The 27,862-nt window shown below is 41.9% G+C and overlaps 5 protein-coding genes across 23 annotated transcripts; 3 read left to right on the top strand and 2 right to left on the bottom strand.

Annotated features, from left to right (window-relative positions):
• Positions 1-3: 3 nt before the first annotated feature.
• Positions 4-8,231, top strand: LOC115750017. Of its 18 annotated transcripts, none has more exons than XR_007197452.1 (3): positions 5-1,398; positions 3,932-4,062; positions 4,158-5,327. XR_007197452.1 is itself a non-coding variant. In XM_048274340.1 (3 exons), exons 1-2 carry the CDS (start codon positions 177-179, stop codon positions 3,306-3,308), a joined length of 1,254 nt encoding a protein of 417 aa, XP_048130297.1. In that variant the 5' UTR covers positions 5-176; the 3' UTR covers positions 3,309-3,335; positions 3,932-5,327. The 18 variants fall into 18 exon arrangements, 8 of the variants coding, with proteins under 8 accessions (XP_030542990.1, XP_048130297.1, XP_048130300.1 ...); XR_007197451.1 differs by having other exon boundaries at positions 3,932-4,064; positions 4,105-5,327; XR_004016431.2 differs by having other exon boundaries at positions 5-1,414; positions 4,740-5,327.
• On the bottom strand, positions 7,302-9,348 carry LOC115750016 (cytochrome P450 716B1-like). The gene is made up of 4 exons (XM_030687125.2): positions 8,781-9,348; positions 8,228-8,669; positions 7,797-7,984; positions 7,302-7,679 (listed from the first exon to the last, which is right to left on the bottom strand). The coding sequence occupies exons 1-4, from the start codon at positions 9,273-9,275 to the stop codon at positions 7,377-7,379; spliced, it is 1,428 nt and encodes a 475-aa protein (XP_030542985.1). The 5' UTR covers positions 9,276-9,348; the 3' UTR covers positions 7,302-7,376.
• A 1,564-nt stretch (positions 9,349-10,912) lies between these two features.
• Positions 10,913-13,857, top strand: LOC115750008 (purple acid phosphatase 18). Its single transcript, XM_030687092.2, has 5 exons — positions 10,913-11,202; positions 11,895-12,563; positions 12,982-13,170; positions 13,259-13,347; positions 13,424-13,857. Exons 1-5 carry the CDS (start codon positions 11,065-11,067, stop codon positions 13,641-13,643), a joined length of 1,305 nt encoding a protein of 434 aa, XP_030542952.1. The 5' UTR covers positions 10,913-11,064; the 3' UTR covers positions 13,644-13,857.
• A 321-nt stretch (positions 13,858-14,178) lies between these two features.
• Positions 14,179-19,173, bottom strand: LOC115750006 (DEAD-box ATP-dependent RNA helicase 32). 2 transcript variants are annotated; one of them, XM_030687089.2, is made up of 8 exons: positions 18,557-19,167; positions 17,873-18,148; positions 17,469-17,792; positions 16,542-16,733; positions 16,267-16,422; positions 15,681-16,099; positions 15,006-15,163; positions 14,179-14,734 (listed from the first exon to the last, which is right to left on the bottom strand). In XM_030687089.2, exons 1-8 carry the CDS (start codon positions 18,911-18,913, stop codon positions 14,382-14,384), a joined length of 2,235 nt encoding a protein of 744 aa, XP_030542949.1. In that variant the 5' UTR covers positions 18,914-19,167; the 3' UTR covers positions 14,179-14,381. The 2 variants fall into 2 exon arrangements, with proteins under 2 accessions (XP_030542949.1, XP_048130255.1); XM_048274298.1 differs by lacking the exons at positions 14,179-14,734; positions 15,006-15,163 and adding an exon at positions 15,304-15,547 and having other exon boundaries at positions 15,597-16,099; positions 18,557-19,173.
• Positions 19,174-21,158: 1,985 nt separating this feature from the next.
• Positions 21,159-26,934, top strand: LOC115750007 (polyadenylate-binding protein-interacting protein 4). Its single transcript, XM_030687091.2, has 13 exons — positions 21,159-21,488; positions 22,332-22,453; positions 22,536-22,684; positions 22,984-23,158; positions 23,309-23,343; positions 23,603-23,675; positions 23,780-23,810; positions 24,416-24,696; positions 24,918-25,172; positions 25,308-25,409; positions 25,509-25,556; positions 25,850-25,937; positions 26,531-26,934. The coding sequence occupies exons 1-13, from the start codon at positions 21,326-21,328 to the stop codon at positions 26,689-26,691; spliced, it is 1,683 nt and encodes a 560-aa protein (XP_030542951.1). The 5' UTR covers positions 21,159-21,325; the 3' UTR covers positions 26,692-26,934.
• Positions 26,935-27,862: the final 928 nt, after the last annotated feature.

The following is a 27,862-nucleotide window of genomic DNA, read 5'->3' as shown; positions in this document are numbered from 1 at the left end:
AACCTCCACCGCCCGGTGGTTGCCGTGATATCCGGCCCGGAAATCGATGGATCTCCGGCGAATGAACCCTAAAAGCGCTACTAAGCCTGCAACGTTGCACCGCCAGGTCCTACGTATCGCCTGAGGGCGGAGACCATTATCAATTTCTGGAAAAACTTTTACCCGTCATTTACTAGATGCAGGTCCATTTCGCAACCCGAATCCGATTTTCAAACCCGTTCTCGAACCCTAAGTCCAGTCCGTTTCGATACGCGTCCCTCACCATCTTCAAGCTCGATCCTTTCCCCCACCAGATCACCAGCGTGCACCGCAGTTCCATGAAAATGGCGAAAACTACTCACTCCAATCCAAAGCGACCCGTTTGCCCGTCCTGCTCCAAGCCCGTGCGCACGTGCCTCTGCACTCGGATCCTATCTCCGGGTCTGGATCACCCCGTGAGGGTCACCGTTCTCCAGCACAGCCTGGAACGGAAGCACCCTCTCAATTCCACTCGAATCTTGAGGCTAGGGCTCAAGAACGTCGCCGTTGCTACCGTTTCCGACGTCAACTTCGGCGCAAAGTTTTCGATTTCGCTGCTCGAGCGAGACTCCGAAATCAGCGCCGATGGATTGGTTGGTGTGGATTTGGGTGTCCAAAACAGGGAGCAATCTGGAGTGGAGGTGGAAAACCCTAATTCGGTCGAATCGAATGGAGCTTATTGTCCTGGGGATAATAGGAACCGCGGTTTGACTGCACCAAACAATTTGGAAGTTTCGATGGATTCCCAGGTGCTGCAGAACTCACGCTCATGTGGAGTCGTGTCTAGAGGTGCTAGCAAACCCGTTATCAGTTTTCGAATTGGCAAGAAGGGCATTATCAAATCGATAGACGACATTTGGATGTCTCGAATCAGTCATCAAGGAGCTGATTTTGATGCCATATTAGATTGTCAGCCCGCTCGTGATGTTCTGTCGAATGGATTTGTGGTTAGGAAATTGCAAAACCTTGTATTGAATCCGAGCTCGAAGCTAGAAGAATATGAGGAATTTGCACTCGAGGTGCCGCGCGGGTCGGTGCTTCTTTTCCCGACCGAGAATGCACTCAGCATTGACGAACTCAAGGCAGCTGAGTTCGAAGTCAGGAACTTGATTGTGCTGGATGGCACATGGATGAAGGCGAAGAGAATGTACAGTGAGAATCCTTGGTTGAAGCTGATGCCTCATTTGAAGTTGGATTTGGAGGTGATGAGCTTGTACGGAGAAGTTAGAAGTCAGCCTAAGGCTGGATGTTTGTCCACCCTCGAGAGTGTCATTTACACGATGAAGGCAGTTGGGAACAGTCCGGAGGGGCTGGATCAATTGTTAGATGTCTTCAAGTCCATGGTCGATGACCAGAGACGATGTAAAGATGAAAGATTGGGTAAATCGACTTCAGAGTAAGCCTCTTCCAGCTTGCCTACCATGACCAGCTATTCGGCAATTTTTTTTGTTCAAGTTTATATTGCATAAATGCATTCAGTATTTGTGCCTGTTGAATTCTCATTCACTGAGGTCTCTGATGTCCCCTGTTTTTTGCACTCCTCAAGGTTTTCCAAAATTTCATGCATTGTAATCTCCTGCATTAGCGTTTTCAAACTCTTCTCCAGTTCTATAAAGACTTAAGAGCCTAGAGCTCCTTTCCCTCATACTTATGTCTAAGTTGAATTTGCCAAGAATGCGCTGATTTTCTGCACTGTGATTCTCTTATTTAACTTTGTGAGCATTGACTATCTAGCAAGCACGTTGGGTTGAGTATCAAAATATCTACTTAAGCTTTGTTGCTGTAATTCAATCTAATACAGTGGAGTATGACCCGCGCTATGCAAAGATATATGTAATTACATGAAAGTTCAATGTTTTGACATGTCAGAATTCGGATAGAATTTGCTATTTCGCAAAATACTGTGTATTATTTAGCTTAGTTAATTACTTTCCACATGTTAGATTTCAAATTAAGAAGTAAATCGATATTCACTTTTCAAAGAGAGAGTCAAAAAATATTTTGCCAAAGTGGTTGGTCTTGCTAATGATAAATGATCACTCCATGTCAAGAATGATTACATTATAATTAGGGGGTGCTCCGAATTTTAACACAGGCACAGAGGCGCTTGAGATAAATAAGAGATTCTAGCCTATCTACTGATCTAAGCCAACAGTGAATTAACTACATATAGAGAATCATCAATCCTCCATTCTAATCGATTGTTATATGGAGAGATAACATAGTTTTTATTATTTTAATCAGTCTATAGGGCAATTTATTAATTAACATCTCACGTCATCTTATATTTATGTCCTGAGAATATTTTATACTGCACTTAGAATATCTACTCGAGTAAGTTAAAGAACAAAGTCAGTTTTCCTGTTTATTGCCTGATCATACTGAAATTCCCTTGGTACATTTATTGCTATTGTCTTTGCCTATTTCAGGAGAGAAAAGATAAATTAAATGTATTGTGCTGAAATATATATAAATAGTTTCAGCGAATATAAGTAACTTTAACTTCACTATAACATGGATTCAATCAATATATATGAATCTTCTTTTCGTGCGTGAATGCTCTGTCATCATTTTTTTTTTTTTTTTTTTGGAACTTGGTTTGTTAGGTGAAAAGCAAGAAAGAAGGAAAAAAACCAAAATTGGAATCAGATTCATGCCAACCCAAAGAAATTGGAAGAGCTAAAGAAAATTTTTGGAGAGGCACCACATATTCCCTTTTCTGTTCAAATGCCATTTGTTGTAATTGCTATAGAAAGCATTGATAGTTTCTGGAGGGGGTAAGTAAGATAAGGAAGATTGCATGGATACTGCGGAGTTGAGTTTTACTGACGACATGCATATTATCTCATCTACCAAATGAACACGTACACCATTGACGAATGGTCTTGGTTATGTTATACAGAAGAGTATCTCAAAGCACTGCTTCTTTCTTGAGTTAATGGCGTTTCAACTTTTATCCACCAATGGGGATATTTGATGTAGCTAAGTCCTGAAAACGCGGCATGCTGAAAGTCCCGGGTAGTCAAGGAAAGAATTGAACTTCATTTCTGTTTCTTTGGCACAATCTGGAGCAGTAGTCCTTGAGTAGGTACTGGCATGGGGTCCCTAACATAATGATCATCTAAACATAACTCCCAAGAGTACTGAGTGACTGGATAATGGATTGCAACTAGTGTTTCGATCCTCGCAAATTCGTTTCCTGGGCATATGCGAGGCCCTCCTCCAAAAGCAACAAATGTGTAAGGTGGTACTGACTTCTGGTTTTCAAATCTAGCAGGATCAAACTTTAAGGGCTCTGGGAAGATGCTCTCATCCATGTGTGTCATGTTTGATGCCTAGAAGATCTAAATCACACATTAAATTCCAAAAGTATATTAATCGACTGGTTTCACAGAGAGAATAAATAGCTAGTGCAAACTTTTGAAGAGATAGGAAAAGTTATTAGCATCCTTACTTGCCAGCCTTTAGGAATGAGGTATCCACCGAAGTCAATATCCTTTACGGCTACCCTGAAGCCAGCAAAAACTGGCGGAACCATCCTCAGAGCTTCCATCGCTACTCTTCATGTGTACTTCATCCTGGCAAGGTCTTCCCGAGTTAAAGGTTCCCCTGAAGTCTTGCTTTTTGCTGTATCTTCTTGTTCTGCAAAAGCAAACCAAACTTATGACTTGGAGCAATAAGGGGGAAGGTACATGCTTCTACCTTTGTTATTAAAGTTGACATCTGACTTTGGAAACTCCGACAAGTTTATGTATTGATTTTTCTTACATTTTGTCAAGCCATCCATTATCCATCAGCAAGATAGAGATCATTAATCATCCTTACGCAGCTGGGTTCATAGTTCAAGAGTGAACTAGGTTTGAACAAATTTTTTTTCGTTTTGTTTCAACTCTCCTTCCTTTTTGTGCTGCAGGAATCTCTGGGCAGATTCGAAAAATCTAAAAAGATGCCAGGAATAGAGGATGTTTACCTTGAAGTACTGCTTTATAAACAGCAGGATTCTTAGATAGAAGACGCAGCATGAAAGTCATGGGAACCGATGAGGTATCATGTCCAGCAACCATGACAAGCATGATATTGTGGAGAATTTCCTCGTCAGTCACAACTCGTTTATTTTCTTCATCGCGTTTACTTAACAGGCATGTGATCAAGTCTTGATGAGGAGTTGCAATGTGCTGCTCTAGTTTCGCTTTCTTCTCTGGTCTAAGTTCCTTCCAACAGATCTTTGACCCTGGAGCTTGCACGTAGGCTCCTACTGTAGCGCGTGAACAGAAGCTTTACTGGTATTGACCACATTCCCTCTATCATTTCTTGAAAATTTTGCAAGAATTTCTCTCTTTCAGCTCATTCCTCCATACCGAAGAGAAGAGAGCATATAATGTTGAATGTAAGGTTTTTCATCAGGGGCAATGCCTATAGCAAAATCAAAACACTAGTGTTATTTACTCTTCTTTTGTTTATGCGCATTCCAGTCTATGCATTCATTCTCATAGTCAATACATGCAGAGCCATACAAGTGGGAACACCAGCTATATGAGAGAATGAGTGCATACACCATACGTACCTTGAACTTTTTATGTATATAGTATATCTCAAACAGATCAAAGCAACGGTGGGAGTTCTACAGAATATCGACATACCACAACTTTTTCCTTGCCCTGCCAGTGCAACTCGATGTGCTTTCTGACTTCTTCATTCATTTTCCCCACGTACTGCTTCAGGGATTCTGGTGGCAAGAACGACACCAGAGAGTCTCTCACCCGTTTGTGATCTTGGCCACTGAGCTCCATCAGATTGAGGTCTCCCAGAATCGCGCGGATGGATGATGGTTGCTTGTTGGCAATCTTGCTGCTATCTCCGCAGAATACAAGCTTGTTTGCTGTTTGTCCATGATTGAACACCATCGGTTTGCCTAATAGGGACAGCTTCGAGATCAGTCCATATTTCCTCACTCTTTCTTGGAGCCATTCTTCCCCCTTGTTTGTCCTCATGGCTTGGAGCAGGCCCAAGCTTTGGCCTATTATGGGTATCCCCAGTGATCCTGGAGGTAGCTTTCTTGATGATTCTCTTCTTCTCCAGCTTAACAGAAAGAGAACTGGTAGGAGAAAGCGAAGAAGGGTGATCAAAAGGTTCATTGTTGCGGCTGAGTGGATGTGTGTGTCTGTGTGTGTGGGTGAGTGATGAGGGGGAATCAAGAGAATTACATCTCCCCATCTTTGTCAGCTTCTGAACTAGTGCTTTAGGTGGCAGAAACCTTCTTGAACGTGGGATCAGGATAACTGTGTAGAAAACGCATCAGCTTTGATACAGGTTCTATTAAATAATGTGCCGACCTGTTTCGTGTAGCAGGTGCTCTGTTCAAAATTGCGGTTGTCATGAACAAATTGTATAAGACTGACCTAACAGAGATATAAAATAAAATAAAAAAATCGATATGACCTCTTGTTTGGTTATGACAACGGAGTTGAGCCTGCATGTATATTACTCTATATTTGCTTCGGTCACTATCAGAAGTTCAATGGTGGGGGGCAAAACTGAGAACCAACTGGTAATGTGTCAATGTGTCACGTAACTATTGGAGGAATCCTCAATGATAGCAGCACTAGTAGATGGGCGTGCATGCGCACCTCTGAACCGGGATCGCTTGGTCGTTGCCTTAGATTGCTTAGGCTGTAGTTGATATCGATTGGATGCACGATGACCAGGTCAGCGACAATGCGTACAGTGTTGCGCCTTTAAATAGCAAGTGGAGTATCCTCAATCAACAATTCCCATACAACTAACTCAAGATGAGGTAAAGGAACTAGATGCAGAAGTGAAGCTCGCAGAGGTTCAAGCACATCATTGAGTGCCATTAGAAATAGCATAACCTGAGTGGACGTCGCGACATTCAGCAAACTTACGAGCATCAGAAGGCGACTCCCATTTAGGTACAGATAAAGCTAGCTGATCCCATAGCATGGAAGATAAAAAGTCATTAATATACTGACTTGTATCTAGATGTTGCTCATCAGTATCAAATCGATGCATGCAGACGCGTGGCCACGTCTCCGGCCACGCTGTTTGTTAGGTTGGACTTGGCGGAGGACGAGGAACCTGTTTTTGATGGCGTTTGTGGATAATATCCAGCATATGACTTCGGAAAAGGTACTTACAAGTCACGGCATCGGTGGGCTCATGACGTGGCTGCGCATGGTGGTGCGGCGGCGGCTTCCCAAGCATGTTGGTGAAGAATTTTCGGGGTTTGACTCGTCCAAGGGCAGCGAATCTGATGATGGTGTTCATTTTTCGAAACAGGCAACGAGATTATCCGAACAGCAACCAAGGGCAGCGGTTCGATGATGAATGGATACCGGACCAGCGAGAATAAAGCGAAAAAAGATAATTTATGTATATTTCTCTGCGTATAATACGTATAGAATGCTATCTAAAGTTAACAAAATATTGCAATATTAGTCAATCAATGAGAATCAATCATGAAAGATTATGTTGTTTCTAAAAGGGTTCATGCCAAAGGAACATGCATCTTATTTTGCCACTCAAATTAAGATTGACAACTCCAAATAAAATGAGCTTTTAACTTAGCTGATTAATTTCGAATCAATGGAAAATCACTCCAATTTGCGACCTTCATACAACTTTAGCTAATTCCTTAATTTGAGAAAAGTCGGTAAATCACTCAAATATAGGTCGATAAATGCGTGTGATAGTCGATTAGCTCCAACTAAAAGTTGATATGCTATAATTGAAGTTTGTAATAGGAAACAAGTCCGTTAACATTGGTTATCAATACAAAAGTTTGTAACTTAACAAACAGTTTCCCCACAAGCGGTTTATCGTCTCATATTTTTACCAACATTATCGGATATCCAATCTTTATGGCGATTTGACCAGCTACGAACTAAATTTACGCTGTTCGTTCTAGAAAATAATAAAAAATTTCTGTTGGTTGACGGCTCTTCTAGGAGCCCAAAGACTGACTCGACCCCCTACTTATGGGAAAAGGCAAAGGTACTCTCTAAGGAGAAGATACTTAATTTGACATTTCTATCGCGTCGTATTGGTATATCGGCCAAATAGAAATTCAAACGCGAAATTCGATTGGAATTGCATATCGGCAAACGTCGCAGTGATGTGTATCGGTGGTTGCTGTGTAACGGAATGGGATGCATTTCTTCTAGGACGGACCCTTTTTGCACATTCCTCCTACAGAGACTCTTGTGTGTCAACAGCCCAATTGGCTAACCAATCCACCACAAGCGATGGGAGAAAATCAGGGGACTACGATAAGGAAGATTGCTTGGATCCTGGAGAGGGGCACGGTGAAAGTCCTGGATAGCCAAGCAAAGACTCGTGCTTCATTTCTGTTTCTTTGGCGCAATCCGGAGCAGCAGTCCTTGAGAAGGTACTGGCATGGGGTCCCTAATGTAATGATCATCTGAACATAACTCCCAGGAGTACTGAGTGACCAGATGATGGATTGCAACAAGGGTTTCGATCCTCGCGAATTCGTTTCCCGGGCATATCCGAGGCCCCCCTCCGAAAGGAATGAAGCTGTAGGGTGGTACCGACAACTGGTTTTCAAATCTAGCAGGATCGAACTTTGCTGGCTCCGGGAATATGACCTCATCCATGTGTGTCATGTTCGATGCCCAGAAGATCTAAATCGCAAGTTAAATACCGAAAGTGTGTCAATCGACTGGTTTCACAGGCAGAGTGAATGAACAGCAGATAGTGCAACGATTGGAAGATCTAGGAAAAGTTATTTGCATCCTTACTTGCCAGCCTTTAGGAATGAGGTATCCGCCATAGTCGATATCCTTTAAGGCTAACCTGAAGCCACCAAAAATGGGTGGAACCATCCTCAGGGTTTCCATGGCCACTCTCCATGTGTACTTCATCCTGGCAAGGTCTTCCCACGCTAATGGTTCTCCTGAATTCTTGCTTCTTGCTATGTCTTCTTGTTCTGCAAAAGCAAACCAAGCTTATGACTTGTAGCGACAAGGGGGAAAGAACATGCTTCTGATCTTTGTTATCAGAGTTGACATCTGGCTTTGGAAACTCCACAAATTTATGTAGAGTTCAAGAGTGAACTGAGTTTGAGCAAATTCTTCTTCGCTTTGTCTTAGCTTCCTTCCTTTTGGGGCTGCAGGAATCTCTATGCAGATTTGACAAATTTAAAAAGATGCCGGAAATAGACTATGGGTACCTTGAAGAACTGCTTCATAAACAGCAGGATTCTTAGATAGAAGACGCAGCATGAAAGTTATGAGAACCGATGAGGTATCATGTCCAGCAACCATGACCAGCATGATATTGTGCAGAATTTCCTTGTCAGTCACAGCTCGCTCATTTCCTTCATTGCGCTTGCTTAACAAGCATGTGATCAAATCTTGATGAGGAGTTGCAGCGCACTGCTCTAGTTTCACCTTCTTCTTTTGTACAAGTTCCTTCAACATACTTTGGACCCTGGAGCTTGCACGGAGGCTCCGGTTGTAGCGCGTGAACGGCAGCTTCACTGGTATTGACCACATCCCCTCTATCATTTCTTGGAAATTTTTCAGGAATTTCTCTCTTTCAGCTCTCTCCTCCACACCAAAAAGAAGAGAGCATATGATATTGAATGTAAGGATTTTCATCAGGGGCAACACCTATAGGGAAATCAAAACGTTAGTGTACTTTTCTCTGCTTCCAGTCTATGCATTCATTCTCATAGTCCCTGCACGCAGAGGCCATACAGAATTTACAGGACATCGACATACCGACACTTTTTCCTTCCCCTGCCAGTGCAACTCGATGTGCTCTCTGACTTCTCCATCCATTTTCCCCACGTACTGCTTCAGCGATTCCGGTCTCAAGAACGACATGAAAGAGTCTCTCACCCGTTTGTGATCCTGGTCACCGAGCTCCAGCAGATTGCGGTCTCCCAGAATCGCACGAACGGACGATGTCTGCTTGTTGGCGACCATGCTGCCGTCTCCGTGGAACACGAACTTGTTCGCCGCTTGCCCGTGAATGAACACCGTCGGTTTGCCGAAGAGGGTGAGCTTCGAGATCGGTCCGTACTTCCTCGCTCTTTCTCGGACCCATTTCTCGCCCGTGTTCGTCCTCATGGCTCGGAGCAGGCCAATGCTCTGGCCAATCACGGGGATTCCCAGTGATCCCGGAGGCAGCTTTCTCGACGATCCTCTTCTTCTCCAGCTCAACAGCAAGAGAACTGGTAGAAGAAAGAGGAGAAGAGCGATCAGAATGTTCATTGTTGCGGCAGGGGGTGCGTGTGGTGATGAGGGGAAAGCAAGAGCAAGAGAGATATAGCTCTTGACTCTTGTCAGTTTCCGAGCTAGCATTTTAGCTGGTAGATTCCTTCCGGGAGGTGGGCTTGACGATTACTATGCAGAAAACGCAACCACTTGGATGGATACAACTTCTTGTTAAGTATTCTGCCGATTTGTTTCGTTTAGCATTCGCTCTATTGAAAATTGCGGATGAGACAAAACAAAATAGCATAAGGCTGAGCTAACAGAGGACAAAAAATGATTGATGTGACCACCAACAAACGGACTTGAGCCCGGATGTGCATTCCTGTGTATTTGCCTCTGCCACCATCATAATTTAACGGGAGGGGAAACAAGATCTCGTTTTAAAATTGTACTTTTGTACTGTTAAAAAGTTCCAGGAAAAGACATATAACCATCAGGCTAAAACGCCGGCAAACTTGCATCGTCCCTTGGGGGCAAAACCCAACAAAACGAGATGAAGGGCAAAGAAGAAAAAGAATGCGAAGAAACTAAGGATGGAATTGGAGGCGGGTTTCTTGGAAACTGCAGGGAAAATGAGTCCTGCGGGAGTCTTGATAACTTTTTTAAACCAGAAAGGAATGGAAAGGTAATTCCAGAGATAAGCGAAGGAATGTAATTTCCAGCAAAAGAAGGAACAGTAGTTCCCACGCGGTTGGGATGTTCCTAGTGATGAAAAGAAGTCATTTCTTATCTGAGTGGCACAAACCATGCACGTGCCACGCACGTGCACTGTCAAATTCTTTTGACAGGTGCTCATGCCGCAACCGTAAATCAGCTGAGCGTTTGGACGAGGCGGTGGCGCGGAACACGAGGACTCGAAGAGCGTGGGTTCTGCATGGATCTGCACTTCTATTTCCTACTCGTAATGCGCTCGTCATTGATGAACTCCGGGGAGGCGGCTGAGTTCCGAGTGATGAGCTTGATCGTGCCGGGATGGAACGTGGATGAGAGCAAGGAGAAAGTTGTCAGAGAGGATCCAAGGTTGAAGCTGTTGCATCTTTTGAAGGAGGAAAGCATTCGACAGTGGATGTGATCCGCACTCATGTGATCCGGATGCGGGCAATAATTGTTCCATTTGGAAGTTGGAGTTCGTGCCGACGGGCATCTATGGAGAAGTTGTCTACCAGAGGCCGGATGCATACTAGCTCACTTCAATCAGCCCGGATTTCATTGTACAAAATTCGTATTATTTTGGTCCCACCAAGTCACTATCTATGGTGGGTATTGACTCACGCATTATTTAACGCTCATCATACTCTGGTATCCTTTGACGGTCATGTCACAGGATTTGATTTGGATTTTGTATCGGGGGACTTGATTAGACATTATATTTAAGTAGAAGGATTTTATTAGAAAAAATAGAAAGTGCGCGCGATTAATTAGAAGAAGGCAGTGAAAGTATGGAAGAACAAAAAGTTGAATCATACAAACAACTATAGAACAAAATGAGGCGTAATAAGGACCTTTAGGATATTAAGAGAGAGCACAGCTATATATTGGAAAAAGAGTTGCATCACTGGAGTGGATAGTGTGAGGAAGCGGCCCTATACAAAGAGGCCCAAAAGAACCAAAAGCCTCAGAGGCCTCGGATGCCTGAAGGGGTGATCGCGTCACTTCACTTCCCACTTTACCAACAGGATGGCCATGGCTTGCTCAAGCGACCAAGAAGAGCAGATAGAGCTCTGGAGAAGTCGGGCGAGTAGGAATGAACATCCCCTGACAAACGAGGAAGGATTTGAAGTCCGCCATGGAACGAAAGATCCCGACTTTAGTGCTGTTTCTGTGGATCTTCTCAGGTACTGTCGCGGCCGATTACGTGAGACCCCAACCTCGTAAGACCCTCGATTTCCCATCGGAACGCAAGGCCTCTTCTTATCCCCAGCAGGTGAAGGACTTCGCCAATTCTCGCTCCTTCTTTTTTTCTGCCGATCTTTCATTTCGAAAGCCCTCTCCTTTTCCGGTATGAAGTTCGTCAAGTTAGCATGGCTTCCGTTACCTGGGTCGTCCTTTCTGTTGATTATCGTTGCGGTGGGGGTTGAATTCGGCTCGCTTCTGCGATCTCCTTGTTATCAGGAAAATGGTCGCTTTGTTGGAGCTTCTTGTTGTGTTTCTGAAGCTGCACTTGCTTCGTGTTTCATCTTGTGGTGAAGATTGTCAGATGTGGAGTCTCATATCATATAAAGATTAGTCGTTTATTACCAAGTTTACTAGCTGTATCTTTATCAGTGTGATGACTACAGTCAGCCTCATCGCCCTACACCGTCCTCATAAACTATGTTGTTTTTTTAGCAGTATCACCAATTTATGGTGAAGGCCAAGGTGTTGAATGATCTGTTATTGATCTTCCATAGGACTGTAGGTCTGATCTTTTTCTCAATTTATGTGTTGATTGAGTTTGTTTAGTGGGAGAAGCTTGGTTGTCTTGTTCTATTGTTGTGTTGACTTTGTTCGCTTGACGATCAGCGGATTGGTCAATAGTTGGTGATTTCCAGTATTATTCTGAGATGAGTTCCAACTGCTTCACCAAGATCTCAAATTGGTACATTATGTGACGGTATCAAATCCGTACTCTTGCAGGTTCACATTTCTTTAGCTGGAGACAGACATATGCGCATCTCATGGGTCACTGATGGTAAATCTTCCCCTTCATACGTGGAGTATGGAACATCACCTGGTCGATATGACACTATAGCTCAAGGAGAGAGCACTTCTTATAGTTATATATTGTATAGCTCTGGAAAGATACACCATACAGTTATCGGGCCATTGGAGAGCAACACTGCATACTTCTACAGATGTGGAGGAGAGGGTCCTGAGTTCCAGCTCAAGACTCCTCCCGCTGAACTTCCGGTTACTTTTGCTGTGGCAGGAGATTTGGGCCAAACTGGCTGGACTAAATCAACACTAGACCACATCGATCAATGCAAGTACGATGTGCATCTCCTTCCTGGGGATCTGTCCTATGCTGATTACATACAGCATCGCTGGGACACATTTGGTGAGCTGGTACAGCCACTTGCAAGTGCAAGGCCTTGGATGGTAACAGAAGGAAACCATGAGCAGGAGAGAATTCCACTGATTAAAGATGGATTTCAGTCCTATAATGCTAGGTGGAAGATGCCATTTGAGGAAAGTGGATCGAGTTCGAATCTATACTACTCTTTTGAGGTGGCAGGCATCCATATCATCATGCTAGGCTCATACACAGGCTATGATGAATACTCAGAGCAGTATAATTGGTTGAAGGTTATTCTTCATTTCCCTCTTCTTTGTCATGCAGAAGTCGTCGCAATACTACGGATGCAGTAGTGAATCAATTAAATGCAATGATTACATGGGAGGAAGTTTGTGCTGTCAGCCATCTGTAGGGGATAGATGGAGTTTGTAATTTGCATATCATTGAATATATTTTTAAGAAGTAAATAGACTTGAAATGAAGTGTAAGCTACTGTTTTGCTAATGAGGCAATATTGAATCTTGACCTTGCAATGGCGAAGTAATCTCAATATTAGTTGTCAAAGGCAAAGGCATTCATTATCAGCTATCATATGTTGTTCTTTTTTTTCTTTTATTGATGCGAAGGACTTATGCTGATATTTAGCACTCATTTGCGTCTGATGGTTTTGAATTCTCTGCTGACATATGTCTTATTCTCAATCTACAGGCTGATCTTTCAAAGGTTGATCGCGGTAAAACTCCATGGCTGATCGTATTGTTCCATGCACCTTGGTATAACAGTAACTATGCTCACCAAGGTGAAGGCGATGGGATGATGGAAGCCATGGAACCATTGCTTTATGCAGCTGGGGTGGACCTAGTATTTGCGGGACATGTGCATGCTTATGAGCGCTCTGTATGACCCTTTACCTAGAACTTTTCATCTACCATTGTTAATTTATGTGCATGAGGCGTGATTTTAGGTTTTTGTTGTCACTGAACAGAAACGTGTCTATAGTGGAAAACCTGATCCTTGTGGTGTTGTTCACATTACCATTGGTGATGGGGGGAACAGAGAAGGTTTAGCTCATAGGTATGTCCTCACTCTAAAGAAATCTAGTGATGGGTGCATCTGGAAATGTTAATATAGCTCCTGTGCATCATTACAGATATAAGGACCCCCCGCCAGAGTGGTCTGTCTTCCGTGAAGCCAGCTTTGGTCACGGTGAGCTCAAGGTTGTGAATTCATCACATGCATTCTGGAGCTGGCATAGGAATGATGATGATGAGCCGTTGAGGTCCGACCAGCTGTGGATAACTTCTTTGACTAGTTCAGGTTGCCTCACTGAAAAGAGACACTCCTTGAGGAAAATTCTCATGGCTCCTTAGTATTCACGGGTGTGAAGTCCTGATGCCAATGGTGATATGAAGTCCTTATGATGATGTAATTAGTTTCGGGTGATGGCTTGTCAGTATGTACTTTTTTGGATTGGGATGTCGGTATGTACTTTGAGACGTTGCAAAATTGACTGTAACCCAGTGGGATCGCAAAACATATATATATTTCTGGAAGAGTTGAGGGCCCTCAGGTCTCTTTTGCGCATGACGGCCTTGTTAAATGCAACCTATATTATGCCTCTTCTAGCCAAATACCAAATACATGTTAAAGCCATGTTTCAGATTTATGCTGCTGCTTGTTATTTAGGGCTGCCTACGACCTAGGGCAGGAGCAGAACCCCTGGTGGGAGCGGAATCGTCGTTCCCCCTCACTAGGTGTTCCTGGCATTAGACAATCTTCACATCTACAAAAACTCGGAAGATTTAAATCCTGGGATTGTGATTATGACATTTCTTGCATACTGACTAATGAAAGCACGGCAACTGTAAATAAAGAGGCAGCAACAAATGACCACTATGGTAAGAGTTGACTTGTAACATCTTCCGGTTTCAACTAATGCACACCGACAAATATTTGTAGGCATTCCAAATATTTACGTTGCTCTCGCATAAAGAACCTCCAGATACAATCTCTACCTCAACTAAGCATTAATGTGCCAGGTACAAAACTCAGTAAAGCCAGTCGGAAGAATTTAATCTCACAACTAGATTCGTAATTCGAAAGTTGATTCATGAGTGCATTGAACTCAGCAGCTTAAGAGCCAATGCCTCTTGATCTGCCAAAGATATAGTGTCAGACTTCTGATCGATCTTATCATTGGTTTCATTTTGTGTGCCATCATCGTTGTCACTGTCAAAATATATCTTCGACTTTTTTCGGTTTCTGTTCTCCATAGCTTCACTGTCTGATCCTGAAAGCTCACTCTCACCCTCATTGTCGTCGTCTTTGGGTTTCCCTCCCTTCAGTTTCATCTTTTGCTTGAGTTTTCTTTCTCGAAGGCGCTGTCGCTCAAGGAGTTTGTCTTCTTTATCCATTTGCTTCATCTCCTCTCTCATCCTCTTATAGTACTCGTCTTTCTTCCCTGCAATAAATAACTACACAAATTCGCATAACTGCAAACGGATAAAAACCGTCCTCTGCTATTCATTTGCTCAAAGAGTCAGGAAGTAAGGATCCAGGAATGACATGCACACCAACCCAATACCCATTAAAAAAACAACACACACATACATCACCATTGGCAAGATGCATCAACACAAGAAATCCATGATTCAATTTTGAATAACATCAACATAACATTACTCTCTAAGAAAAACCTAATAACACTAATAAACTTGAGTAGGGGTACATACCTTTGTCAAGCAAAAGAGCACCATCTGAACTCTGGGTCTCTGCTATCCTAGCAAGTGGGGGTAGGGTATTGCCTTCATCATCGAAGACAACTCTAGTTCCCACTGGCCTATTAACATTGATTTTAAGCTTCTTTTTCTTCAAAACCCGAGTCGCCGGTCTACAATAGAACAGCAAGTCAAATGTTTTTCTCTTTTTTTGCAAACATCAAATCAAGCTGCAACAGATGAGGATCTTCAAGATGCAGAAAAACAAGTAACTTGTAGAATCCTAACCAACTTGTGGTTGTTGATGGTCAAATGTTTTTCTCTTTTTTTGCGAACATCAAATCAAGCTGCAACAGATGAGGATCTTCAAGATGCAGAAAACCAAGTAACTTGTAGAATCCTAACCAACTTGTGGTTGTTGACGCTCCTCCTAAACTACAAGAGATAATTCTACCACAGACAGAACATGCAAATTTCAATTTTTAAATCTTTCCTTCGATCTTTTTGTAGCCTGCTTCTGTGCACAATTGCATTCTGATCATTTCAACAAGGATGATGTCTAAACTATGACTATGCCGACACTGAAGAGTGCATAAACTATATGATGTCTAAACTATGACTATGCCGACACTGAAGAGTGCATAAACTATCTTTGGGTAACAATTTTCTAATACAAAAAGAAAAACATACATTACATCTTCAAGTTCATTAGCTTTTGGCTGAGCCTCATCCGCATCATCATCAGTCAAAAGTAAATCGTTCTCTTCGTCTTGTTTAGAGTCATTCACCATCAGAGTCTCTGTTGAGACCTTCAATTCACTTTTGCCCACAGCATTCTCTGGTTCATGAGGTAAAGATTCTTCTGAGATGATTTTGGACTTAATTTTCTGGTTTAAGAAACGAATCTTCGGAGTCATTGGTAGACCAAATGATGCTGAGAAGTCATCAACAGGGAGTTTCATCACATCGAAGATTTCTTTATCTTTCTGTATATGGATCGACCGCAAATATGTTATGAAGGCCCTTTGAGCAAGATACTGAATATTTGGATACTTGACAAGCAAGGCCGACAACAAGCCAGAAACTGGTTGGAATCTTTTTTCGTTTGCCTGGAATCAACCCGAATCAAAGCCATGTCAGCATCTGAGGTGCCAATACCACATGTTAATCAACGAAATGCATACACAAAGTACCGCATAAGCAACTTTAGAGATGTCTAGTATGCTGCACTCAACCATAAGCCAAAAGGCAAATAGGTCCAGGGAGAATGCATTACCTTAACGAGTTCCAAAGGAATTTTGGCAGCTTTTAGTTTTTCAAGCATTTTCATTTCTGATGGCATCAGAAACAAAATTGACCTTCCTCCAGACAAATATCGAGCTGTGCGACCGACTCGATGAATGTAAGATGCAACGTCTTCTGGACAATCGACCTACAAGTTCGAAAGGATCTGAGAAGTTTATAAATAGGAATAGACTGCTCCTTCCCGATAAAAATTAAGATGACAATCTGATCAATAAATCCACCAAAAACAGTGACAAAAAGAATCACCTGAACGACCCAGTCCACTGCCTTATTGAAATCAAGACCTCTAGAAGCCACGTCAGTTGAAAAAAGAACAGACCTCTTCTCACAAAATTCAGAATATATTCCCATCCTTTTCTCCTGCTTCATCCTTCCATGTAGACATTTCAAGGGAATTCCCGGACGAAGTTTCTTAAATGCTTCATAGACAAATTTCACCTAGGAAGATTGCAATTTAGTGTTAAGAGTTAACTATGAACAAAAGAATCAACCCAGACATGAAACAGCGAATGTAATATTGAAATGCCACATCAACCAGAGTAAAAGGTTAAAAGATTTTATCAGTAATCTTGAGGAGGAGTTGAGCTAAGCATTTGATCAGGGACATACCACTAAATCAAGCTATCTTGAAGCAAGTAATTCTCCTGAAAATGCGATATTTGACTGTTGATACCAGCAATCTGTATAGAATAGATGGGACCAGACTCCAGTACAATTATATTTATCTTCATAATAGGAATATGAACCTCCCATTTGTTTGGTCAGAATGAAATTTCGATTTTGAGGTTACACCGACTCATGTAGTAAATGGTCCACGCTAGAAATTAAACATTTGCAAGAGCTGTGCTTAGTAAACGCACCAGTGCATAAGAATTTTTTCTTCAATACATGCATATCACAAACTAACAAGTTTTGGGGAGAAAATATCCGAAAAATCAACCACAGGTTTTAGCCAACAAATTCAACTAATCACCAAACAAATCTTAGTCAATAAAAACCTAAAACAATGCTAATAACACAAACAGAAAACGTCAGACAACAAAAACAATGTAACAAAAAATTTCACGATTTTAAGTATTCACAGAGAAGGGCAAACTATCTACGTATCCTATTAAGGCGAGGCAAATAAAAATGGCAAGGCTCAGTCAAGAATGCTCAAAGGTTCTAAAATACCTGCTTGCAACTCGAGAGAAACACGAGAATCCGGGATTTGAGATGTGTCCTAATAAAGCTCCACAACATGTCCAGCTTCTGCTCAAGCGGAACACTCATAGCAGTTTGCTGCAAGCGGTTTGGAGTCGCCGTCACAGACTCCTCGTGCACACTTACATACTCAGGGTCCTTCAAACTAAGCCTTGCAAGATCCTGGACAGACTTTGTCTGGGTTGCAGAAAAAAGCATGGTTTGTCTATGTTTAGGTAGCTGCGAAATGATTGCATTTAGAGACTTCTTAAATCCAACGTCAAGAATACGATCTGCCTCATCAAGGACCAAGACCTGTTCCCTGACCAGAAATTTTAACTCAAATCAGCAAATATATATCAGCATTCAAATTGCTAATGAAATATTCCATCGACCTTAAGCTGTGAGCAATCAAAGTTGGGAGTCTCGTCCATATGCTGAAGAAGCCGACCAGGAGTACAGACCAATATGTTAAGGTCATTAACACTCTGCTTTTCCAGGTCAACATCCTTGCGGCCACCAATGAGAAGACCAGCGCTGAAGTTATGGTATTTTCCAACAACTTTCAACACATCAAAAAGCTGACCAGCTAATTCCCTTGTTGGAGATACTATGATGCTTCCTACCCCGTCCTCAGGACCCCATCGTTCTCTGTACAATTTCTCCAATACCTGGGACAAGCTATAAGGTTGAGTCTAAAAAAGCTTCCTAACTCAGACAGTGAAAATGTCTCAAAGGGAAAAATTTTAAAAAGTATCTGAACGTGTAGCTTACACGAACTAACAAGTATTCGAAAGCGCAAAAAAGTAAAAGAAAGGAGGAGGAGACTTGAGAGTTATAGCAGCAAGCTACCATGTGCAATCTGACTCGGATTTGCCAATAGATGTAACAAGGTTCCAAAAGCATACTAAAAAGTTACAGCGTCAAGGGACGAAGAGAATAGATCAGCAATTCTCAGGAAAAAAAAATTCTTCACAACTTGAAATTTCGGCAGAAACGTAGGAAAAGGGAAGCCCAACTCTGCACATTCTTACGTTAAAAAACGAGTCAATCAATCATTCGGACGAACACGCACTAACCGGAATGAGAAAAGCCAGAGTCTTCCCCGACCCAGTCTTCGCCGCGCCGAGAATATCTCTACCGCAGAGCGAGTGGGGCAGCGAAGCTCTCTGAATATCAGTCATCCTCACATACTTGGCGTCGCGCAGGCCATCCTTCGTCCTGTTCGATATCGGCAGCTGATCGAACTTCGTGGACCCGGCGTAGGGAGGAAGCGAGGCGGCGTCCTGCACGCCGGGAGGCGGCGGAGGCAGCGACAGGGGATTGGAGCCCGAATCGGGCTTGTGGGACTCGATCCACGAGTCCAGGAGCTCGATTTCCTGGAGCTCCGAGAGGCGCTTCTGCTTGCGGAACTGCTTCGATTTGGGTCGCTTCATCGTCGGCGATTGGGGAGCGATGAGAGGCGAGTCTTCGGCGACCTTTGATGGAGATTGCGCGCTTTCTCCGAGGTTAGTGAGGGATGGTTGTGGAGGGTTTAGGGTTTTTGCAGAGCGGTGCAAATGCACATGAGGAAGAAGATAACAGGGAAGTATGTACCAAATTGACGTATCTACCCTTCCGCTCGGCGCCGCTTGTGGATTTAAAGCGAGTTTGATCCCTCGCGCTTGACGGCTGACAATGTGGATTCAAGGAAGGGAACGACCTCCGAAGGAATTTGATCATGGGCTCCGGCAGTATAAATGATGAATATTTTTATTAGGTCCATCGCAGGCGGAATTGCGATAAACGGTGGCGGCCCGCTCGGTCTCGAGAGGTCCAAAAGGTAAATGAGCCAAAGCGATTAATGTCATGAAATAAACGGGGCCTCATCCGTCTAATTTTGACTCGAACCACAAATCAAGGCAAATCAAACATTTTATACGTAGAATTTCTATCATAAGTGGGCTTGAGAATTATATTAAGCCCTTTTATCATTGGATAGGCTCGGCACGATATAAGAGCTACGTATAAATCTTTGGATTCAGCGAGATCGAAGTTAAACTTATCTGATTTTCTCATCTAAGGATGTTGTTACCTAAGTCATTGATTTGCCTTTCACACTCCGACGAACGACCACCGCGCTAATTACCTCTAATTGCATCTCGAAAAATTCGGCTATGGAAATAAATGACAATAGTTTGAATGATCTTTAGACTTTGATCCCATGTACGGTATTGTCCTTGAACTTTTAATTCGTGCAATGCGATCTTTGAATTTTGGCCCAATGTGTAATATTGTCCCTAGACTTTTAATTTGTTTAATATGGTATTTGAATAATTAGTAAATGTTAAATGTAGTCCGTATACTATATAACAATGTGTGAAAATTCATAGGCCACATTAAACATCGTATAAAAGTTCAAGGATCATATTGAACAAATTAATATTCAAGAATGATATTGCACATGAACCAAAATTCAGAGATTATTAGTGTATTTTTTGGAATAAATAATTTAAATCATTGCAAAGTTCCCCTGTTACCTCTAAAGTAATATCTCCGTTATTCCGACAGAAAAATTCTATCTTGAAAAGAGATAAAAGTATATCTTTTAGATTATACAATTTTGCATTTGCTATACCATATTACTAAAATTTATGCCACGCGATTTTTTATTTATAGGTGAAAAAGGCTAAACGATCATATTTCCATGACCCAAGTTTAAGTATTAGAAGCTACCACAAATGTTGGATTTTGTAGAACCTACATATTCTCGTTTTAGGCCCTCTTGATTACTCGTTATAATTAACTCAATCCATCACCAGTCTAATTTAGGTAAATATTAAAGTGGTTTTGTAATAATAGCACAATGAATGAACTTGGTATCGCATGATCGCTCGGATCACTCACAAAAATCAACTCGTTACTTCCCGTCTAACTAGATTCCAAGACTAACAACTCCTCTCTTTCTTTCTTTTTTTTTTTCCATTATTTTCAAGATTCTAAGATATCGATTAATAGTTTATGACCAATTATGACCTTGTCCCAATATAGCCCATCCTTTTGGGGCAAGCATAGTTTCATGGCGAGAATCAAAAATCGATTAGTCCAATTCTAGGTTTTGAAGATACTCGATTCGATTCCCGACTTCATATTTATAGGAACAAGTATTATGCAATTCTTGAACTAGGAACGGGGGAATTGGCTAGAAATTCGAGAATTGGGAATTTACAAAATCATAAAATAGTAATTGACATGTACGCTTTGATTTTCTCATTCTACGAAACCCTAATCTTCCTCTCCTTGAGAGCAATCGATAAGTTTTCTTCCTCTTCTCAATTTCTTCCTCTTGAAAGTCCAGTTGTCGTCATGTAATTAGAATTTGTAGCAAATTTTCACACATGATTGAGAATTAACTTTTATAATTTTGATTTTGTGTTAAGTGTTTTGAATTTTTTTTTATTTTTTTTTATTTCATGTGTTTATCTTTTATAAATTATTACTATTTTTGTACGGATATGAATTATTACTATCGACAAATAGAATATTTTGATTATTATTATTATTATTGCGTTTACTTTTATTTTGTTTAAAAGTAAAAAAAAAAAATGAAATTGGAATTGACCCAAAACCCGCGGAATATGTAGGACTCCCAAAAATAGGAAATTCGATGGGCTCCGAAATCTGAAACCGCGCACCCCGCCGTCCTTAAACATCGTACAGCATCACTGTCTACTAAGGACAATCCGACGACCGCACATCGAACGAACCGAGACGAATCTTACATTTCTCGCTCTCTTCACTCACCTGCCCTCCGACAGCTGTATTTGGAGCGATTCCGAATCAGAAAGTTGCAAAAACACAGAGCGACGATGGGTCGCAGCATCGGGGAACTGTCATGGAACGGGGACGACGGAGCGTCGCTCGGCGAATCGTTGCTGTACGCGACCGTGTGCATCGTCGGCCTCCCCGTCGACGTCCACGTCAGGAACGGCTCCGTCTATTCTGGGATCTTCCACACCGCTTCCGTCGAAGGTGTGTTGCGCGAATTCGCCCTTTTCGTGGTTTGATCTCTCCGATGAACCTGTTGAAACATTGAAACTCGTACCCGGAGGGGTCGATTGTACAGGAAATTTGCGCGGGTTTGATGTGGAGAGAAGTTTCGATAGTTTGTTTGGTTTTCTGTTGCGATGTGGCGCTGCTTTATTGGGCTTAATTTATTTTCAATTGCTACGTAATCCTTGTGATGGAGTGCAAATTTCATACGAATCTGGTTTGTGTGGACAGTTTGTTGATTGGATCGGGTGCAATAGAACTGAGGTGCCCTTTTGTAGTGTCTGGAATGTAATGGAGATTAGGTCTGGAAAGAATGTAAAGAAGGGCCCGGGAAAGAATTCGGGATAGAGTACAGAGGAAGAAAGCCTGCGAAAAGCTTAGGGCAGAAATCAATATCAATCACTTGATACAGCGCTATGTTATGCATTCTCCTGCAGTAGAACGGATATGGAACTGTCTGATATAAGTGCTGGGCAACTTCCAGAACTATTCTCTAACAACCACCAACTAATTCAGTCGAGTGAAAACACCAAGACATAAGATTCTGCTGACACGGAGATGCGATACAAGTTTCGTTCTTGTCTGTTGGGGTGCTATTATTAGCTTGGTGAAAGAGGAGGGAACCCAAATCTTTGTATTCATATTTATTGTGCAGTTGGGGTTTTTCTTTGCCTCGTATTGTTTTCTGACTGCTTCAAAGGGGTATGACCGGACAATTGCTGAAGCTTAATTCGCAAAAATCTAGCAGACATTTCCATGTCCCTCTAACAATCTGTGCTCCCAGAAGAATAGAAAGAACTAAGTTAGGCTTGTTTTACTTAGGTGTTATTTTGAAGAAAGCAAGGATGACTAAGAAGGGGAGAAGCAATTCAAATGTGGCAAGTGGATGTATGATCGAAACGCTTGTGATTCTTGTGGTAGATCTTGTTCAGGTCATTGCCAAGGTACTGTCTAGCACTTCTTATAGGGTTTTGAGTACTTCAACGAAGTACATATCGATGCGCTAAAGTGACATTTCTGCTGTAGGGAGTACAGCTTCCAGCTGATGGCATTACTGGAACTATAGCTGGGGATGAATCAGAATCGGCGATTGGAACTGCTTCGCATGACGTTGCAAGAGCGGACAATAGGTTTGGTACTATTACCACAAGCAAGGGGAGACCCCATCAAAGAAAGTATGTATCACAACATGCTGTGAAAGCAAAATTATACACCAAGTATTGTTTCTTTAAAGGTATTATTGTTTGATTTTTTCATATGCTGCTGGAGATAACCAGAAGATAATGGAACTTTGAAAATACAGCAATGTTAGTTAGCTATATTACCTCTATGTGATCATAAACTAACTTTATATTAAGGGAAGAAGTGCCTGGTTCTTCTTCTTCCACTTTCATTTACTGAATTTATCATTGTACCAAGAATGGTAAAGCTATTTATTAATGTCGTGGGCTATACTTTTACTTTGCATAAGCAGGACTTCAATTCCATCTGGAAATGGATTGACTGATGGAGATACCTGTCCAACCCTCAAAGTCAGTTCGCAAAGACAAGCAGAAAATGAGAATGAGGGAAAAAGCATGTCGATCGAAGTAGTCGAAAATGTATCTGAAGAAGGAATTGAGAAAAGGGGCAGGAAAATCCACACTCTGGTATTGTTGGCCAGCAACTTTTCTCTGTTGGTTTTTGCCGATATTCCATTCAATGTTCCTATGCACTGGAGAAGCTAATGGTTGTCCAGTTCTGTTACTGGCATGCAATAAGCTACTCCTTTTCACTGACCATTCTTATGCTTATTTCAGGGAGGAGGAGTATTTGATGCCTCGGCAAATGAAAGGTATTGACTCTGTGCTTCTTGACTTAGTCTGATTTTTAGTGTAATACTTTGGGGGCATCTATGGTTTCTGGCATAGTCTGCACCATAATGAGTTTTTATTTTATTACATGGAGAAGAATAGAAGTATGATTGCACGGTTACGCTGTAGCTCTGTGCCTTTGTCCCATTTCATTACATGTGCTCTTGTGGATGCTTCTATCCAGTTAGTTTTCTTGCAGTTTCTCTCTCTACCTGAGGTCATTTCTGTAATTTCTTCCAGACAGGTTGATGAAAATCCACAAGTCAAACAGGATGATTTTAACAGGGAGTCTGAGTATCAAGGGGATGATAAAGTATGTTCTGTCGAGATGAAGCATATGTCTTATTCAGTGGAATTGAGTTTGTACTGAGTCAGTGGAAATACTTTTGTATTTATGAATGTGGTCATTTATTGCAGGCTTCTGCTATGCAAGGTTCAAGTCCAAGCTGTAAGTCCATTCTCCATGATAATTAAAGGATTTTGTTCTCTATTTACCGGGCTAAATGAATGAGAATTGGGAGAAGTGTTTCTCCTCTTGGTCCCATGTTCCACTCCAGAGTTGGGTGGAATTTGAAGGGAATCCATTTTCTATGCATGTGTCTCCTATTGCCTTTTATTTTCGAAAGTGTATGAGACAAGGTGTTCAGTCCAGTTACTAACAAGACAGGGACATTCTAATTTTGTCTGTGTGTTCCTCCAACCTTAAATTGCCCAACATAGTATTAGGAAAGCCTAAATAGGAGTACAGTGGTTTACTAAGGGGCTTTTGTGGCTTATTTTGTATGAGATGCTGAAATGCTTCTCACTGGTTTTTAGGAACTCCTTTAGAAGCTGTTTATTCTGCACGGCATGCTGTTGGAATGTTTTATAGTTTTGTCTGCATCCCAATGAAGATGCACATGGATTTCTTGCACCTGTAGGTTTTTGTGATGATGCTCTCGGTAGATTAGCTCTGTGTGCTTGCAATGTAGTTTGTTCAAGCTTTTCCTTGCTGAGAATTAAGGAAGTTTTTATACTATTTCCTTTTAAAATGTCAATTTGATTACCATACAGCGGATGCTTGCCTTTCCCAAGTAAAACATGTTGATGGAACACATTCAGAGTTGCCGCCACCATTGCAACCTAGTGAAGCATCCGATGTTGCTGCTTCTGCATCCGCGAAATCAAATAATGAGACCTATTGCAGTCTGGTTTCATCAGAGAATGCTGCTTCTTGCTGCGGATTGGCTTCTACTCTATCCTTAGTTGGTACCTCCGGCAGAAGCCTTAGTTCCATGGTATCTCCAACAGAGAAGTTTCATTTACAAGGTCCAGAATCAAACAAAAGGGCAAAGGTAAACCACATGGCTAATGCAAATAATCAGGTTGGCATGTAACAGTGTAGTCTTGCAACTTGAGAGAAGATGAACTGAGGAAGTATGTAAAATAGAACTAATTAATACATTAAACGAAAACTGGCGTCTGTGCATGTAATTTGTTTAGTTGCATCGTTCACCCACGTTATTCTATTGCCTGACAAAGATTTTTCTTTCTTTTTATCAAAAATTTATCACAGGAGTCTAAACTTAACCCTGGAGCAAAAATCTTTTCTCCTGCTCTCACAAAACCTGTACCAGCAACTTCACCCTTGGTACAAACAGCCACAGGAATGCCCTATGTACCAAGCGCCTCACCTCTGTTGCCTGTTGCAACGGCTCAAGCAGAAGTGGGTACAAACACTTATATACCCCAGCCATCTGTGCCTGCCAAGGTTTTACAGTACAATAATTTCACTGCTGAAAACGGCGACATAGGTGCTATTTCGCAGGCTGTAAGTAATTTATAGTTTAGAGTGAGTTGTCTTTCCTAACTTGTAGAAATCTTTCTTTCTAGTTTTGGGTTGGGGTTGAATAGAGAGAGAGAGAGAATCTTCTTTTATAAATTGACTGGCCTTTTGGTTTTGCAGTTTGCTGGAAATATGGGGAGCAGGGCACAGCTACTTAGATATGGTGGTCAGCATCATCCTCTTCCACTAGGTTCTACTTTTGTTCACCCTAATCCTCAAGCTGTAAGTAGTAGTTAGATGCTTTTCGTGTTCAGTCATTACGTTTTGGCTTATAAATGCCCCATCTGGCTATTATATCCGCACTTGTATCTTTCTTTTCAGGTCATGGTTGGACGAATGGGTCAGCTTTTGTATATGCCTGTTTCCCAGGTAAGACACATTCTGCAAAAAGAAACATTTTGGTCTTGATTCTTTTTCCAAGTCAGTCAATATCTATAGAGTTTGTGAATCTAGTTGCACAGGTTCTCTTCATTCTTAGATTTAACGGAGTTTACATGGTAATGCACTTAATCTGATGGGTTGTGCACACTTATCTGCTTGTTATCTTAGGTGGTCTTTTTACCAAGATTTTGTACTACGTCAGTCACATCCCCCTTGTTTGATAATATCACAATGACGTGGTGTCCTTTTTGTTTTACGTTATTTTAATTTCATTCTTGAAGGACCTTGTTCAGAGTGCAACTGCCATCTCTCCAGCTTTTCCGCGCCCTTTGCCGGCCATAAGTCAAGCCCAGTTTCCCAAGCACCAAGGTAAAAAGAGAATTTCAATGTAATGCCTGTCTCTGCGTTCAAAGAATTGCAAATTGATAGTTTTTGCGCTTGCGGTGATTTTTGGGACACACGAATTTGAGGTGTGTATGTACAACGGTAGGGCATCTTGTCATTTAAAATGTTGAACCTCATGTTATTTGCTGAAGATAATTAGAGGAGTATAATAAGCTCCATTAGGTAATGGTTGCAGAATAGAATTAGAGGATACATGGTAATTCTTTGCAGACCAAATTTTATGCTTAGCTCAAGGGGAATGCCAGGGAAAAAGATGCAGGTCTTGAAGTGAACTTTACCAACATCGCCTACCTATTGTATCTTAAGCTGGTCTTTGAGTCGAATAACTCGTGGCTTGCGAGATCTTTGCAACAACGGATTATCTAAACCACAGTTTTTGGTTTTATCTCCATTGTGCTAGCTAAGGAGAGAATGAATACTAATGGGATCTATCTTTTTGTCTAGGAAGATTGTAAGGAGGAGCTACGCTGTTTATATTTCATTTTATTCTTACACCCTCATTTCAATCTTAAAGAGCTTTAAAAATTGTGATGGAAGCATCTCATTTTTTGTTGCAGGGACTCTTCCTGGTCAACCGTTTGTGCATCAACCTACAGTTGGTGGGCAGCAACTATATGCAGCTGCAAGCCCCCCGCCGCTTTTGCAATCTCCCTTCCTCACTGATCGGCCCATTTCAGTCCCTAGAGCTAACGGGGTCTTTAACGCCAAGTTTTTGTGAATGCAGTCATTTTTCCTTGAGGTCAGCATCGCAGAAAGAAATTCTCTCCATTTTTTCTTCGCTATGGAAGAGTTTGATTGGTCATTTTCCTCTTGATTAATTTTTTTTTTGGGCTGCATCCTATAGGTTTTTTTTTTATTTTTAATATAAGTTTGAAAGTGAGTGCACTCTTGGGGAAATCGTTGTAAGACCTGGTCAAGGGATTATTATTTGATTATACAAGGTTCTTTGTTTTAATTGTGAGGTGGAATCTCTTGGTGCAAAATGAAGTTAAACAGAAGGCCTGGGGCCAGCAATAGTTCATGCAAAGCAGGTACTCTGGATATCAACCACTAAGTAGGAAAATAAGGGGGAGGGGAATCATAAGAAGGAACATCTTCAGCCTGGTCTGAAGTCTAAACCTATTTAGCTGAAATGTCACCGAGCCTATTGTCAAGAGTAATCTGCAATCATCATTGATGCTGTCTGTGTAAATTCTTATGGTTGCAGGCGGTGTTAATTAATGGAACAGCGACTTCAGAGTAAGATTCTAAGTCGAGCTGGGTTTCCCTAGTATTTCTGGTAATTCGCGGTTCATCTCTAATTGCCCAAATCCATTGCCGCCTTTGATTATCTGGGGATCCACCTGTTTTGAGCATATTCCAACCTGTGCTAGGCCTTTCGAGCTGATTCAAACGAACCGTTGTCTTGGGTTTGTTCCGAGAACTCTTGCACTACGTTGCAAATTAAACCAGATGGCACTATGCTCGAGTTCGATGCGATACCCTTGGTCTTGAGGGCATCAAAGATTTCCAATAGGCAAGCTAGATGCACCGGATCAAGCTCCGGTATAGAGGCTCCATGGGATTTCATAGGTCAGGTGAAAAATGAGACTTTCTCCATGATTCCCTACGGGCCAAAGGGTGGATGTCTACCTTGAACGAGACTTTGAAGATGGGAGGATTCCGGCAGGCATCCTCATCTCCTGGAACCGGGACAATCTCGAAGCACACAAAGTGATACGCGCAAATCTAAGAGACTTCACCATCACCTATCATTCGTAGATTTTGCATATAAAATGCACCAACCTACATTTGAACTAACTAATGCTGCATTCAACTGGACAGATTATGTTCCACATGGTCATTAGATTTCCATCAAATCTCCACTAGAAGCGAATCAATTCCAAGAA

This window comes from Rhodamnia argentea, chromosome 2 (assembly GCF_020921035.1).
Source record: "Rhodamnia argentea isolate NSW1041297 chromosome 2, ASM2092103v1, whole genome shotgun sequence".
Lineage (NCBI taxonomy): Eukaryota > Viridiplantae > Streptophyta > Magnoliopsida > Myrtales > Myrtaceae > Rhodamnia > Rhodamnia argentea.
Note: the sequence above shows the minus strand (reverse complement) of the source record. Positions and strands in the feature narration are given on the sequence as shown.